General features: G+C 39.7%; 1 protein-coding gene across 1 annotated transcript in view; it reads right to left on the bottom strand.

Annotated features, from left to right (window-relative positions):
- The window catches only part of ROBO1 (roundabout guidance receptor 1), a 404,959-nt gene extending 399,280 nt beyond the window's left edge, over positions 1–5,679 (bottom strand). Inside the window, exon 1 of the mRNA XM_039237973.1 lies at positions 5,625–5,679. Coding sequence (XP_039093904.1) covers positions 5,625–5,679 — 55 coding nt within the window. The remainder of the gene's footprint in view (positions 1–5,624) is intronic.
- Positions 5,680–18,046: the final 12,367 nt, after the last annotated feature.

The following is an 18,046-nucleotide window of genomic DNA, read 5'->3' as shown; positions in this document are numbered from 1 at the left end:
ACCATGCTAATCCCGAATTGTAAAGAAAGGAGGTGGTCTTTTGATCTCCACAGGATGGCAACTTTATTGGCTATGCATAAGCAGTTTCCAACCAGCTGATCAACCAGGTATTAATGCTCAACCCCTCCATGATCAGAAACCATGAAGTGAGTCATCTGTGAACAGCAGTCAAGCAGAAGGCTCATCTCCTGCTAAATGACTGCCAGCCCATGCCCGACATAGAGGGTAAGAGCAACCCCAGGAGAAATGATGGGGCCTCCACAGGCTCTTCCTTGACGAGTACCAATTATTTGCCTGGAGACTCAGAGCAAAACCTTTCTTCAAGTGTGCATGAGTAAGAATGACATCCAGTTTCCAAAATACAACTTGGAAACTATGTGCTTCTGCAACCCCAGCAGTCTTTTTTTTTCCTTTTTTTCTTTTTTTTTTTTTTTTTTTGACTTCTGTTCAGTCACTTATTTTAGGCATGCCAAAAAAATTCAGACATGATAAAGGCTAGAAGTGAATCAGTTCAGTGTAAAGAAATGACTGGCTTGCCTGGCGATCTAAAACCCTAAAGATGAGGGGCACCTGGGTGGTTCAGTCGGTTAAGCTTCTGACTTCAGCTCAGGCTAGTGGGTTTGAGCCCCGCATCAGGCTCTGTACTGACAGCTAGCTCAGAGCTTGGAGCCTGTTTCAGATTCTGTATCTCCCTCTCTCTCTCTGACCCTCCCCTGCTTACACTGTCTGTCTGTCTTGCTCTCCCAGAAATAACTAAAACATTAAAAAATTTTTAAATAAAAAAAATAAATAAAAACCTAACGATGATTTACTTAATGACAGGAAAAGGCATGCCTCCCTTCCAGATTTTCAAGTATTCGAACCCCGGTCTTATTTACGTGGGTTTTTTGGAGGAGTATTAACAGTAAAAACAAACAAAAAAGATCGTGAAGGGCTCCTGGGTGGCTCAGTCAGATAAGCGGCCAACACTTGATTTTGGCTCAGGTCATGATTTCAGTGTTTGTGAGATCCAAGCCCCTTATCAGGCTCTGCGCTGTGAGCACAGAGCCTGCTTGGGATTCTCTCTCTCTCTCTCTCTCTCTCTCTCTCTCTCTCTCTCCTCCCTGCCTTGTGCATGTTCTTTCTTCCAAAATAAACTTTTTAAAAAATTAAACCATAATCTTCTTTACATTTTTAAATTTCTCTCTTTCAATTGGGAAAGTACATGGTAGTTACAATTCTGGAATCAGCTTGCTACAAATCCCTGCTCTTCCATATCTCCTAAGTTCTCCATGATGTAGTTTCTGCTACATAAAAGAAGAATATAGTAATATTAGTTATAGTACCTATGCCATAAAGTTCTTATAAGTATTAAGATAAGGGTGAATGCTCAATAAATATTGATATGTATGAAGATATGTATCATCATAGCAATAGAAGTTGTCATTATAGAGTTTCTTATGGTACCCCAAAATTCAAACTCCATCTCGTTTTTTATTATGTATTTCCTTCTATCATTTTACTGGTGCCCTCTAAGCAAAAGTATTATGACATACTAGGTAACTGATTAGTTTTTCACTTCTTTGTATAAATCAGAGTAGTTAATATTCTCATCTCGTTAAACATAACTTTAAAAAGCTATTCTATGAATTCATTAAAGATTTAAATGTTTCAAACAGAATTTTTTGTTTTAGAAATGCAAAATGTCTAGTTCTTTATATAGTTGCTTAATACAGAATGTACACACTGACATCAAATTTTCAGAAATCTACTTTTCAGATTTGCTTTTCATGCTGTGCATAGTCAGAGGGTGTGCTTATATCACTGTTCTGTCTGCTCCCACTCCACCCCTTCCTATATTTTAAAACTAGCTTAACTCTGGATCTATTTCTACTACACTTCTCTAGACTTCTGCTTCTGGTTTCACATGTTTTCCTTTCTTTTTACCAGTTTTCTCAATTTATTCCACAGAATACCTTACGTCTGGCTTTAAATGGAGTAACCACTTTGATTTCCCTTTATTTTCCTATAAGAAATCAAGCCTGCAGGTCAGTTACACTTTTAAGAAGCAAGCATTTTTTCAAAGGGCCAGAAATTAACATAGGCATCACCTTAGCATCTTTTGTGAACACAGAGGACACACTATGATCTTCACTGGCAACTGAGGAAACAATTCATGTTTCCTCCCTGTCCTACTCCTGTTGCCAGCATTGTTAATTTTAGATATCCACTCAATGTAAAATAAACAAACACCTGCCCTTGTTGACTTGAAATTTAGCATTTCGTTCCACTTTAATTCGCACAAGAATATTTCATTTGTCATATTGAAGGCTAAGGGAAAACTTCACATAAACTTTCTGTCCTAGGAGATTTTAACCATAAATACCATATGCATCAGACGGCCCATTATCAAGAAGTAAGAATATCCTAAAAGATGTCACAGTACTCAGATAAATATATTTAAAAGCCAAAGAGTTTATAAAGAAACTAATAAGAAAGTGTTGGGATGACCAAAGAACCTTATGTGGAGGTTTGGGGTGGGGGAAGACCAGAAACCCAGACTAATGGCTCACATAGTGAAACATCTAAAAAATGGCCTCTTCCCACAAGAAAAAGACCCCCCCACACACATAAAGGAAGAAAGACAACACTGCGAATTTTTACTTTATGTGACCTTCAGATCCTATCCTAAATTTGAACTGAAATTCCATTACTTTTTCTCCTTAAAATCAGGATTTAGAAAATGGAGTTGAGGAGAGGAAGTCTATCAAGGAAGAATGTTTGCAATCAGCTCCTGAGAGAGTCTACAGATTCTTTTTTTTTTTTTTTTTTTCAGGGCTATCTCATCTGCTCCCCTCACCAAAAGTCTAGCTATCCACAGAAAAGAACACTCAAATACATAAACTCAGCAAAGAAATCCACCTTTAAAAATTATTTTCTGAGCACACTTTCCCCCCCAAAATGTTAGTTACCTAGAATAAAAACAGTTCCAGCATTAGATTAATAAATAAAAGGCTACGAAAAACAAACACATATTCAAAGGTAACATTTGATGTTAAGTATAACATCAACACATCAAAATAGAGTGTGTATGGTCTTTTTGAAGAAAACTATAGGACTCTAAGCTTGGCATCCAGGTTAAAAAAAGAAGAGAAAGAAAAAAAGAACTGACAACCAATAGATACTTTTACAGGTTAAATCTTGTTGAAGGTACCTTACTCCCTCAGTACACTTTGATTTATTTAAGCTCACCACATTTCTCTTAAATACACTCCATTAACAAGCGATAGACTGTGATCTTAGGCTTGAGGCAAGATATGAAACACAATCTTTCAAGAACTTCATTCATTCCCTGTCCAGGTGTCTTGAGCACGCCCCACTCTAGTTACTTATCTGAGTTCTGTGAAGTTGTATTCAAATCAATAGTGTGGCTTTAGAACAGCACACTGTCAGGAAATCACCCCGGCAGCCCAGCCATTTGGCCTCCCAAGTTCAGATTTGTGGCAGAGTGGAAGTCATCAGAGGAATGATAAAGAGCTTTGGGTTAATTATGAGAAAGCCCCTTCCCAAAGACATCTCTGACCTGCAACCTGGTGAATGACACCTCGATGGGGAAAACTCGGGCTTATTAAAAATCATCAGTGACTGAACTGGAAAATTAACTTAGAAAAAACAAAGCCAGAAATCAGTTAAGCTTTAAGAATATAAATGCCTCCCATCTATTTAAATTACAAATCACAGTTACTAATTCATCAAATTATTAAATGTGAAAGGACGGTACACACCTACCCTGGATATTTCCCGGATATTCCTCCAAGTGAGGACAGAATTCACACACTGACGCGACCAGCTTTCAGTGATACCCTATTAGTGTGACCCTATCTTTAATCTACAGACGTGATAAAATGTCCCAACATATACAAACTCAGCTCAAACAGTGACTAATGACCATTAATCCCCCTATCTTTAGTAATCTGCCTCTCCAGTCATTTATCACACTGACACTTCACTTTACACACGTGAATAAACTTTAACTGAGAAGGTGAATCAACAAAAATCTCAAAGGTATCTGAAGCTGTAAATTAAACTATGGGGAGACCCAGGAAAGAGAGACAAATAGAGAGATCAGACCTTAATGTTTCTGATTTGCATCTGTGGCTGGGCTTGGGGCGGGGGGTTGGGGGGGGGCGGGGTGGAGAACTATTCAATCATCCAGATCTGCAAACTAAGAAAAAAGAAGCTATATCACAGAAAGGGGATGCTGGAGGTAAGACGAGGCAGTTTCAAAGATTTGGTTTCATCTACTCATCCTCCACTGCAAAATATATAAAAACTTCACTTTTCTGTTTTCAAAGGAATAACAATTTAATGAAGTTCTCAGTCTAGCTGCAAATGTTCCTTTTAGTCAGGAAGCATGTTTACTAGGCTAATTCTTTTAGGGATCTGCTATCATTTAGCTGATGTGCATTTTTTTTTTCATATTTCATTGACTTAAAGTAAAATCCCCGGTCAAAATATAAACCATGGCCATGGACCATGGAAAGCTAAAACCAACACTTCAAAACTGTTTCATAATCATGAAAATTGAGTGACTCAAAGTTATAGGCCCTGATGCAACTTGAAGCTCAGTATTCAACTATTAAAAAAAAAAAAAAATCCCCTGAGGTGTAGTGTGTGTGTGTGTGTGTGTGTGTGTGTGTGTGTGTGTGTGTTAAGGCCTGAAACTGGAGCCTTGATTGAAACCAGAATCTACCAAAAGGGAAGAAAGAAAAGTTGAGTCGTGGTTCACCCTTAGTAAAAGTTTCTTAGGGAGTGTAAGAAAACTACTTTAAGACTATTTTCCTCAGCAGGACCTCATGGTAGCATCCATTCAAACAATTCCTATGAAAAGTTTCAGTACCATTTAATCAATCGCCAAAATCTTAAATTCAGCCTTCTGTCTTCCCTGGCCACTGAACATTCCCAGGCAACTAACTGTTCCCTTTCATACACTTGCAACCGCCTGCTTTCCTTCTGAATCCAGTAAGGCAGAGTGGCTAGTTGATGTCCTACCCTAAGAAGGAGTTATTTCCTGAAGTTTCTTCAGACTCGAATTTAATTACAGACCTTGGTTACATAAAACTAACTACTAATAACTCCCTGTGCTCGGAAGAGGAGGGGCGAAATGGACCGCCAGGTTTAGGCATCCTGGCGAGTCTCTGGGCCCCAAGTTCCCCGGGCGCACATCTCCCTCTCCCGAGGAAGCTGCAGAAGGAGAAAACTCATTTTGGCTCATCTTGAGGCCCCAAGCTCACCGCCAACCGCTGCCTCCTCCACCCGGGAGCTCAGACCAGGCGTTGGCCCAGAGTGAGGCTGGGCGTGCCCTGAACTTGGCAAAAGGCCGAGGTCTGAGGTGAGGCTCGGAGGTCCGGGGGGGGGGGGGGGGGGGGGGGGGGGGGGGGGGGGGGGGGGGGGGTGGATGGAGGGGAAGGGACGACCCAAAGTGCAAACCAAGAACCTTTTCGCTTAAAACTCCCACAGGGATCGAACCCCTGCAGCCTTAGAAAGGAGAGGTCGCCGAAATCCGGCTCGGGGTTTCATTCTGAAAAGTGGGGAGGGGGCGTGCAAGGGGGGATGAAGGGTGAAGAAAGAAGACGCGAGGTTACCTGAACAGAGACATATTAATCCAAAGAGGTAAAAGTGAGCAGGCTCCGCGATCATTGTCCTCGGGTGGATCCTGCATACAGTCTCATGCCAAGAGGAGGGGATAGAAGTGGGGTCCCCAAATTTATGAAGCCACACACCACACACAAAGGCTTAATATAAGCAACGTGGGTCAATCCGCCAGGAGTTTCCAGGGCAATTTACTTGCCGACCTTTCCGGACGCTTGTCAATACCCCGGAGCCCTCTGCAGACTCACAATCCCAAGGTTAGCCTTCGCCGGCTCCAGGGTGTCCGAGGAGGCTCGGCCACTTCCAAGAATCCTCCAAAGCGAACAACAAAGGGCCGAGGGAGCAGAGCGGTTGTGCGGTTTCCTGCCTCCGGGTCTCGCCGAGCCTCCCGGCGTGCGCCCCCACACTGTGCGCCCGAGCGCCGCGGCGAGGGCAGGCGCGGCAGCGGCAAACTTGGGGTGTGAGCGCGGCTTGGGGAGGGCCAAAAAGTGCTTCTCCGTCTACGGGCTGGCCCAGTCAACAGCTGGCCACCAGCGGCGGCGAGGAAGGCAGCCAAGGCAGCGGCGGCAGCTCCGCAGGACCCGCACAGGGTGCCGGGGGTGTGCCTGGGTGGCTCCGCGCGCTGGGGCCGAGCGAGGGGGCGGTGCGGCGACAGCGGTTGCCCGAGCCGGCCCTTGCTCCCATCACTTGGGGGATGCGGAGGGCACCGGGGGCAGAAGCAGGTTCGCGGACAGACGCGCACCTCCTCCGTGCCTCCAGCCCCGCGCAGCGCTCACCATCGCCCCGGGTCCCTCGCCCGCTGGGGCGCGCGCTCCGGGCACCCCGAACTCTCCCCGGCTGGGACGCTGGAGCCCAAACTTCCTGAGGTTCGCTGCCCGCAGTCCGGGCTCGGGGTAGCTCCAGAGAGGCAGCTCCTGGACCTCCCCGGGATGGCGAGGAGGGGCGAGGGAGATGCTGCTGCGGGCGGGAGCGACGGCCGCCGGGGCTCTCACCAGAGCTCCGCCGGGATCTGCGGCGTCTGAAGTTTCTGCTCTCACGCCGCCTCTTCTCTGGCTCAATTGCCTGTGGGTTTCCCCACCGTCCCCGCAGCTCCCAGTTTCCTCCTTCTCCTCCCCGGCCCGCGAATACTTAAAGGGGCCGCGCAGTCCTTTCCATGCTTCGCTCTACACTCTCCAGATGCTGGTCTGGCAAGTTCTGCTCGTTAATATTTCCATCCACGAGCCAGGGTGCCCGAGTGCGCCCTCAGGTGAGAATCAAACTGCTCAGGATCAGAAATTCAAACGAATGGGAACTTGCCTGGTTTTTCTGACTACCCCTCGCTCCCCTGCACCTTTCTCCAAATGGAACCTCCCAGCCAAAGACTTCAAAAATCCTCCTGGTCCAGCTTAACCTCTTCCTTACCGCTTCCAGGAGTTGGAATAAACTCACAAATAACTCTACCCTACGTTACTCTGCATTTCCATTTTTTTTTTAATCAAATTTGGCCAAACAAACCTGAAGGACAGGAGGGAGAGGCATGACTATCTAGAATATATTAACTATTACACTCTATTGCATAATAGGTGTGCACCCTATTACAAAAATCACTTTCTTTTACATTGCAGTTGTTGACAGCCATGTAGAAAGTCTATCCAACCCAAAAGGCTCAGGGGTGAGCCATGGGGTCTTTTCTTTATGTTTCACCAAGAGCCTCTATTTCAACTTTACTGACTCTAGGTATTAGAATGTTAACAATTGGTAAGTAATTCAGAAAGAGGGACAAACGCAAAAAAAAAAAAACCAAAAAACAAAAAAAAAAACCTCCTTGATTCTCCCAAAGTTTGCGCTTATAAGAGAAGCCATTCGGCTTTCTAAACCAGAGAGCCTTTGATACACCATGCACCTCTGAAACCCCAAACTAACAGTTACTATTTCTTTTAGCATGCCAAGCCTCAGTTTTCTCTTCTGAAAAATAGTGTTGAGGTATTAACAAATATTAACAAATCCTACCCAAAGCAAACTAAACCTAGCCTATCTGAACAGCAATCTTGCATTTGTTCACTTTGTTTTTTTCTTTCTATTAAGTAAGACACTGTATGTAAAACATCTGAGATATGGTGAGTGCCCAACAAATGGTAAATATTGGTATTTAGAACTATTCTTCTTTTAAATAAATCATTACCTACAGAATTACATACACTAACTTCAAAATGATAATTTGGTATCTATCAGGATGCACCAGACCTGCTTTCAGTGATTGTCTCTGAGGAGAAGAAATGCATGATAGATGGTGGAGGGGAGGGCGGATTTGCTCTTTTCTTTATGCTGCTGTGTCTTACTGTTGTTTTATTTTTTAAGTGAACACGTGCATTACCTAATGAAAGACACAATTTTAAACACAAATTATACATTTATTTTGGTTGCTTCTGGTACAAACAATGACCTGGAAGCAGCATTTTGTAGAAGGAAACTCCAGTTACCAGCACCTATCTCTGAAAGTGAAAGATAGTTTAATCCTGGGAAAGCTGACTGAGAATTCAGTAAACAGGCTGGAGATAAGAATTAAAAGACTCCAACCAAAATCTTTCCAGCAATAAAAAACAAGAATGTGCACTAACTGCTGGAAAACATACATTGATTTGGTCTTTGCAAGGATATTTAGTGAGAAATGTAGAATATATATCTCCCCCCCGCCCCGCCCCTTGGGATAAAACATGCTTTTAAGATAAGCTTACCTACCAACAGAAAATAAATAAGGTAGAGCATGGCACTTGAGAGAGAGGAGAAAATCCTTCAAATCCTTATACCGTCTGAGTGCATTTTAAATAAAGATTTTGAACATCCACTTAGTAAAAGGTGTATACTTTTAATTACAAACTAGAATATGTATAAGAATTCCTACCGCATTGTTTTCCAAAGTGGGTCTCTCCGGTCTCTAGAAGTTTGCTAAGATTTCTCAAAATCTGCTTTATTGATCTCATTATCACTGAATGGAAACCATATGAATACTCCATTTACTCCTTTTGTTTCTCAACCTCAGTTAGCAACAACCCTCTGTTCCCCACCCCCTTCCAATCTCCTCTATCTTATCCTTAGAGATCATATTACCTAGGACTCAACGGTAAGAATCCTCAAGGAGTGAATTTTGGCCAGCCCGGAAGAGGACCATCACCTCCAAGGGCTCCATCTCGTATGCTGGCCCTTTCTTTTTCCTCTGCCTCATGCAAAGTGTACTTTTCTGTCAATTATATCAGAAAGGTGGCATCTGAAGATAAGAATTTGTATTCGGAAGATATTAGGGATCCATAACAAGTGAAACTCAGTGCACTTGAGGACTTTTGCAACTCCTTCCTCCACTCACTTACTTACTGTTACCCGTGAAAAGAAATACTTTATCGACATCATCTATGTACAGGAAACAGTAAAGGGCTCTATATGGCAAGATGCAAAATAGAAGCCCAACCGCCAGGCCCTCTGAGCTCTTACTATAGCAAGCTACACAAGTTCCAGAGTGGAACCTATCAGAAGTAGAAACAATGTGTCATTAGGGTTAAATGACAGTTCAATCATTCCCGGAGATGGATGAATCATAGCAACTGCCACCTTTCCATTTCTACTTCTGAAGATTAAGTTACTGATAGAATGCAAAAATGTCCAGTGTGTCTGTCTGAGTATGCGTGCAAGTGTGAGGGTGTAGACACAAATAGGGTGTCCACCTCTGTCAGGCCTTCAGGCAACTCTGACATGTACACCAGAACTCTGATTCATTCCAGACTGGTTGGGAGACAAAACACAATGTAAGGAGAAAGTGCCATAATTTGCACTGTGAAATTCTGTCCTGATCACTGTATCTGAATAAGTCATGAATTGCAAGGTTTCTTGGATCCCATTTGGAGCTTATGAAATTCAGGATCCCTAAAATGTGTCCTTGAGAATGTTGAGGAAACTCAAAAATAATGCACTCAAATAGTCATGTGAATGGGGCTTCTTTGGCAGTAAAAATTCTAGAGCTGCGATAATCTCTTAGGTTGGTCTGATCTGATTTTTTTCATGGGAGTAGTAGTTACAGGAACTCAGGAAATAACAAAACTCCCAGGGTCCCTCCAGGAATTCCAGATATCACTTACCCAGAGCAGGAGGCACAGAGTTCCTAAGGAAACTACAAACCAGAACATTGCTCTCTCTCTCCACCTCTTAGGAAGCCTTAGAATGAGACTGTGCTGGGGGTGCAGATAGTCAAGAGGTTCCGGGAGATCTGGCGAGAAGCGGCATGTAATCCGTACAGTCCACGCAAACTGCATTTTCCAAGATACTATCTATTAGGGTACAGCAGTGAGCTTAGCAATTTTACATGAAATTGCTGAATGACCTGTGAAATCTTTGGTATCTAAGTCAATAAACTACATAGAATATTTGAATAATTTAATAGTTGAATATTTTTTCTAAGCGTGGATATATAGGAGAAGTCCCAGTCAATAAAGCGACCTAAAGTAACCCTAATAAAGAGAGAATAAACACATCTGTTGGAAACATTTACTGTTTTGAGAAGCCCTGTCTCTTTAGTAAACACTGCTTGGTCCAAGCTATGCTGCTCATGCAGTAATATCTCTAACCCTCCATTCCTTTTTTTTTTTTTTAATTTTTAGTGTTTATTTATTTTTGAGAGACAGAGAGAGCATGAACAGAGGAGGGGCAGAGAGAGAGGGAGACACAGAATCCAAAGCAGGCTCCAGGCTCTGGGCTGTCAGCACGGAGCCTGACGCAGGGCTTGAACTCACTACTTGTGAGATCATGCCCTGAGCTGAAGTCAGATACTTAACCGACTGAGCCACCCAGGTGCCCCTCTAATCCTCCATTCCTAACAATTAAGAGCTTCAGCTTTCCGTGCTTAACTGCATATGGTAGTTACTTTGGGGGAAACTTATTTTTGTTTAAATGAGCAATACAGTATTGCTTACATATTCTAGCTGCCATCTATGATAGTAACCAGTCATATGTAATAAATCACATATGGTGGATATACAGAGTTAACATGCAATGAAGTTGAAGGAAGAAGGGAATAATTTAGGATTAGAGGAATAAAAAAAATGAAAGAAAAGAATACTAGGTAAGATTTTTAAATAAGTGTAACTCCTTTTATGAAAGAACAAGGTTTACCATGGTGCTATCTTTTAAATGGACACAGGGCACATTTTAACAGCATTTCTTTTGTTTGTTTGCTTCTCTGCCTTTTAGAATGTGTAATTATGGGCTCCAAACTGGAACCATAGGGAGAAGAGATTTCCTGGGTTATCTGTCTTCACTTACTTAAAGACTTAAGGCACTGTCACTTGGACCGATTTCTTCACTACAGGAAAGGGTGAGATAGAACCCCATTAATCTCACTGTCTCTAAAGCTCATTAAAAACTTCAACTATGATGCACTCTAGCTTCTGTGGAATTACTTACTATAAATGTGCTTGCCTTTCAGCATCTCAGCATCTTGGGGACATTGCAGATGTTCTAAACCTAGGTGCTATATTGGCAAGTCTTTTTGGTAGAATCTGGGACCTTAACTATTTGGGCCCTTTTCAGACATTACCTTGATCTAATTCTCACCATGATTATGTGAAGTGGTGCTACCATCCTAACTTAGAGATGAGGCTGAGACAGTAAATAATTAACCGAAGGTTCAGGGGTCTGTAAGTCATGGATCTTATATTTGAATCCAACTAGTTTTGGACTAAAGCACACAGGAGGGGAGGGAAAAGAGTTTCATGGTAGGACAGGCTTGGGAGACTTTGAAGTCATCACATTTAAAAATGGTGCAAAGCCTTTGATATGCAAATGAGCATGTGAGTCCCCAAGGGAAGAGCCTCCGGAGAAGCTCTGCCTTTCCAGTAAGCATTGCTCTGACTACACCACAGGGCTACTATAGTATCCCCAGTGCTCCACACCTGAAGATTAAGATCTTTGTCTTCCCCTGACTGTAGTGCGTCTGATACTTACTTGGGGGAAATGTATTTGTCTTGAAATGAGCGATGCAATTTTCCTTACTGAAAAAGGCTGTAAATTGAAATGACTGCTTGTCCAGGCCACACTTCAAAGAGCAGCCAGAGGGATCCTATTGAAACCTGAGTCAGACCACCTTCTCTCCTCTGCTCGAAACCATCCAACGGTTTCCTACCTCACTTAGAGTGAGAGCTCACCATTCCCTGACAGTGTCTTCTTGCCCATTTACTTGGCCTTGCTCACTTTGCTCCATAGCAAGGGCCTCCATGCTATTCCAGAGTGTTATCCAGCAACCACCTGCCTCAAATATTTTGCTCTTGCTCTGGTTTGAATCCTCACTTCCATAAACCTATAAACCTCCTCTTTTGTCTCTCAGGTTTTAATAAAATCAAACCTGTTCAGAGCCTTTACCAGCCACCAATCGTACAATTACATTTTTACACAATACTTTCCCCACCCATTCAAGGTTTTCTTTTTCTGTTTTGTTTTGTTTTTCTCACCAGAACACCTACCCCATCTAGGAGACTATATATCTCCTTCTTTATTTTTGTTGACTGCTTCACTCCTCTTAGAATATTATAGGGAGTAAGGAATTCTCGGCTGCTTCATTCATTTTTATATTTCCAGCATCCAAAACAGAGCCTGGCACCCCATGGATACTCAAAGATTTGTTGAATGAGTGCATATATGAATGAATGAATCATATTTCATGGTTAAAATATGTTTTGGGAAAATGCTTCTTTAATGAACCTATTTCTGTAGTTCTAAAGTACATTTTCTCCAAAATGTAGTTCCATTAGTTATTCAATCATGAGCTTTTCATAACGGAGAAACCTCAAGTTTAAAGAACCCGACCTTCCCCAGACCACTCCTTTGGTTGTAGTTTATTCGAAACCAGAACCCAATCCTCTAAATCACTATAGATTTCTTTCCACTGGAACAGGTTAATCAGAAACTATTGGAAAAGATTCTCTACCTTTAGAATCATCAGTAGATAGGATACCGTACATACTATATTATTCCATATTATATAGTGAATTTGCACATTTCTAACCTACCTTCAGAAAAATAGGAATCATAGCTTTTAAAAAATTCTTCAGTTCCTCATAGCATAAAACTAATAACAGCCAACATTTATATAGCATTATGTGCTAAAGGCACTGTTTTCAGTATTTTACATATTCTAACTCATTCCAATTCTCAGAAATACATTATTTGCTCAATTACTATGATTATCCTATTTTATACATGAGGAGATGGAGGAATTCGGCTAATATGAGGCTGAATATATATTTGACCATGGCTATTTGGATTTACCCCTGCAAATAAAAGCTGTTACTTAATGTTATTTTTTTTTTTTAATATTTATTTATCATGAGACAGAAAGAGAGAGTAGAGGAGTGGTAGAGAGAGAAAGAAAGAGAGAATACCAAGCAGGCTCAGTGCTATCATCACAGAGTCAGACGCGGGGCTCAATCTCACCAACCACAAAGTCATGTCATAAGCCAGAATCAAGAGTCAGTTGCTTAACTGACTGGGTCCCTCAGGTGCTCCTAAAGTAATGTTATTCTTGCAGATTTGTTTTAGCTGGAGGAAATTACCAATGTGTAAGTTTCGTTTGTTTAGAGATTTACTTTCATTTTGGGAATAAGTACAAGAAAGTGACTCTGAAGTATATGGAGCTGTAGTTCTACTTCAATATGGAATTTAGATGTTTAAATCTTTTTTATTTTATGTACAAAATGTTCAAAGTTTTTTGTTGTTGTTGTTGTTGTTTTGGTTTTTTTGTTTCTCTTAACTCTGACGAGAAGGCATGGAACAATATATGGTACAAGTTTTTTAAGAAATTCAAAGTACATTGAAAAACATGAAGATGAATATATATTTATATCTTTCCATAGAATTCTGCTATCTTTTGGTTCTTGCTTCCAGATATATCTGGTACCATACTAATCATGAATTAGAATTATCTTAAATTGGGATCATAGTTAACAGCTGCACAGCTGAATGAAACACTCTATAGGCTTACATCTTGAACACAAACTGACTATTTTGTAAGTAATTTACATTATATTTAAGTCTGCAGATGTGTTTTATAAAACTGTTTAATGTTTTTGGTTTTTCATTGCTTTTTAAAAATCCTTTCAAGAAATATTTAGAAGATTTAGGTACATATGTTGGGATTTACGTCTCATTTTGTATATTCATTATGTTTAGTCCCACCTGCTGCTTTGTTTATTCTGAATAAAGTTTTACCTAGGTTCTAACAGTTATTTTAATCAGTTCACTAATGAAATATTATGTTGATATGAAAAACACCTTGAAATTCTATTAGAGTTTCCTATTTTGAGGTTATTTTCTGGGTCAGTAGGCCTACATATTTAATGTTGTACTAACCAGAAAAAAAGTATCCAAGTTTATTGTAAATACTACTACTAATAATAACATTAATAATAAAGACTTAACTAAATTGCAGTGCTATCCATCATTTGAAAATCTTATGTTATTTATTTTACAGCCTATTAATATATTTCTCTCTTATGGCTTACAGAAAAATGATTTCTCATTTGAAAAGCTAAATTGGGGCTTTAGGATTTAATAGCCCGGTGTGATTGAGGCCTGGGATTCTAAATCTGGAGGTGCTCATTCTTGTGGATAAATACTGAATCCATATCCCACAATTGTCCTTGAGAAACAAACTGCTGTTGAAATTGACATGAAATGTAAACCTACTGTCTTAACAACAAGGATAATTATATATTTTCCCAAGAGTTTAATCACCTCCTCTCTAGTACCCTGGCCACATTCCAACAAAATCATCCAATTCCATTATTCTAACTAAAAGTCTTTGTTGATTTAATCTAATCTCATCTTCTCAATTTCTTATTACTATATACTACTGAAAACCTGCTTTATAACACCTAGCAGGTAAAATTTCACTGTACAGTACATATCTTGTTGCATTTGTGTGTCATATAAATATCTTTGAAACAAAACAGATGTTTGCTGAAGCCAGGAAAACAACCTTACCAACAAAAACTTTATATAAAAATTATTCTATTTATTCAAAGATTTCAAATTATTAATTTGTTACAATGTTTCAACTACAAAGTAAAAAACTATTTTATGAATTTAGCATGTCTGTTTTGCCACAAATATTCTTAGATAACATAATAAAAGCAATATGGTTTACATCCCTATATTCAGATGCTAATTGTTTCTAATGAGGTTTCACTTATTTTTCTTCAAAATATAAGAGTAACATATTTTTAGAGTATTTGGAAAAAACCAAAAACACTCAACTTTACCAAAATCCTATCATATATAATCACATATGCTGTCAACATTTTATTGTATAGTCCTTTCTTTTTTTTTCTATTTTTTTTCCTATGCATGTAGAGACTTCTTCTAACAATATGGAATAATAGTTTAAAACTGCTATGTAACCTACATTTTCACTCAACAATATGCTACAACAAATTTTTCCATGTCATGAGATATTCTTTAACACCATCATTAAAAGTTAAGTAAAACAATTCCATGACATGAGTGTACTAAAATATATGTAGCTAATCTCTGATGGTTAGGTATTTAAGTTATTTCCAATTATCACTAAGCTGTATAGAACCTGATTCTTATTTTTAATGTCTTTTTAAAATTTATTTCTGAGAAAGAGAGATAGCGTGAGCAGGGGAGGGCCAGAGGGAGAGGGAGACACAGAATCTGAAGCAGGCTCCAGGCTCTGAGCCAGCTGTCAGCACAGAGCCCGACACGGGGCTCGAACTCATGAACCGTGAGATCATGACCTGGGCCGAAGTCGGACGCTCAACTTACTGAGCCACCCAGGCGCCCTTAAAGCCTGATTCTTAAAATTAAAAAAAAAAAAAATCTTATTAGGATACTGTCTTTCTAGTTAATACACTTCATTTTAATCACAGATATTCTACGCAAACAATACACACTCCCCACAGTATAAGTGACTCATTGTTTGGTGTTACCATGCAGCTGGTTCAAATGGCTTCAGAACCAACATATACAAGAGTTAAAGATCACAAACAACAATAAAGAACGATTAGACAATCCTTAACACTTAGGGTTTTCGCTTTTTTTTTTCCCAAAAGGATTATTATTTGTGTGTTCAAGGAATGCTTTTTGTGTTCATTACAAATGATTAATAATTGAAAGTGTTTGCACTTCACAAGTATGCTTGATTTCACAGGTTTTGTATTTCACACCAGAAAGTAAACTCTTTTCTTTTAGCAAGGGCAATAAATCAAGACATGAGGCTTTTCCTACACAATTACCTTTGAGAAAAAGTATCAACTTAAGGACAATTCATTATTTTGCTAACTACTCTTTTCAACTAGAGAAAATTATGTATTGTTTACCATTTGGCTATCATAATTACTGACAATGACCGTAATGTGACCAAACACATATCCACTAGTCTAAATAGGATCAACCTAGATGTATTATGTGCATCCTAGTTTATCCAAATCATGTTATTTTGGTTAACATCACCTATTTCTTGATTTTCCTTTAACTTCCACATGGCGTTCATTGCACAACAGGAGTTTGAGAAATGTAATTATCCTTCCTTCCCTGGTGAAATAGGAACCATAAAGTTAGAATAATTAAAGAAAAGGCATCAATTCTCCTATTAGATGCCTTAATATTTGAAGGTAAAACACCATTATTTCTTAAGGATGGTAATTTTATCACTTGTTAAATATTATTCATAATATTTTTGGCAAAATCTATGATACAATAATATACTCTTTATATGACAAGTCTATTTTATTTAGAAAATTTTTTAAAGTTTTATTTATTTTTTTGAGAGAGAGAGACAGACAGTGTGAGCAGGGGAGGGCCAGAGAGAGAGGGAGACACAGATTCAGAAGCAGGCTCCAGGCTCTGAGCTACCTGTCAGCACAGAGTCCGACACAGGGCTCGAACCCACGAACCATGAGATCATGACCTGAGCAGAAGTCGGACGCTTAATCGACTGAGCCACACAGCCACCCCTATGAGAAGTCTATTTTAAATAATTGTGAATTCTTGTCAGTTCTGTTTAACTCATACAGCTATGTGCAGAACACCTGGGAAAGCATAATTAATAAACCAGATTATCCACTACTCTAGATTTTTCTGATCTTGCTCACTTTACTATTTCACAATTATAAGAATATAGAGATGAATAAGATGAATCATGGATATAGAATTAATTTGGAGATATTTCTTTCAACATGTTTATACCTCCTAGAACATCATTAAGTGTGTTTTTCAGGTGGAAAAGAGTGATTAAGGGACCAGAACACAGTCTAGAGAGCTTGCCTTTCTGCTCAGACTTCCCCTGGGTGACTCCTTCTCATTCTTTAAGTCAGATGAAAGTCTCTTCCCTGGAAAAGACATCCCAGGCCTTCCATTCCCACCTTCCCACTAGAAAAAAAAAAAAAAAAAGGCTGTTTCTTCATAGCACTTATCAGAAATAATTGCTGTGGAAATATGTCTTTTAAACCCACCTCCTCTGCAAGTCGGATAAACTCCACAGCAGCAGTAATGACTTCTGACTTGTTCACCAATAGTATTTTAGCTCTTATCAAAGTACTTTGAACATGACTTTGTGCTTACACTTCTGTATAATATACTAAGTTTTGGAAAAAATACTTAGCTAGACTAAGAGGAGGAATAAGAAGAAAGTCTGTATGAAGTTATCTGGGCATTCATGCCTTTTGCATTTAATCTAACTATACAATTCCCTAGGAAATGGACAATTGCTAGAAGGCTTACTCTAGTTCAGTGTAGGGGAGGTGGTGTCATTTTGTCCTTTCCCCTAACACAGAGAATAGTTGGCAATGTCTAGAGACATTTGTGGCTGTCACATTAGGTGGAGAAGGAAAAAAGGCGTGACTGGCATCTAGTATATGGAAGCAAGGGATCTACTAAACACCTTACTTTATACAGGAAAGCCCTTCACCCACAACAGAGAACAACCTGGGCCAAAGTGTCTATAGTACCAATAATGAGAAACGCTAATCTAGTCTAACTATGTTTTGAGGGATTTTTTTTCTTGTGAGGATTAAAGTAAAATAGTGGACATGTGTCTTATAAATTGGTTTAGTTAAGTTCTACAGTTATTAGGCAAGCAATACTGTGTACCTATGGTAAAGGAAAATATTGTAAATATTGTAAAATTCATTGTAAACATAGCCAAAGCATTATTAAATGCTCATATGTCTTAAAGTGGAAAATTTAATTACATTCTTCTGATAAATTGCAACCTAGCCCATTTAAAGAGGCATATTTATTCAATAATATGTTATTTACTTCCAGGTATACTCGGAATGAAGGGAGTAAGAACAATGATATGTGAAGGCAGAATGCAAAGCTGAATTGGAGTGGACTTAACCAGTTATGTGTTAGTGACCAGTATCAGAAAACTTAC

This window comes from Hyaena hyaena, unplaced genomic scaffold (genome assembly GCF_003009895.1).
Source record: "Hyaena hyaena isolate Hyena2069 unplaced genomic scaffold, ASM300989v1 scaffold_132, whole genome shotgun sequence".
Classification (NCBI taxonomy): domain Eukaryota; kingdom Metazoa; phylum Chordata; class Mammalia; order Carnivora; family Hyaenidae; genus Hyaena; species Hyaena hyaena.
Note: the sequence above shows the minus strand (reverse complement) of the source record. Positions and strands in the feature narration are given on the sequence as shown.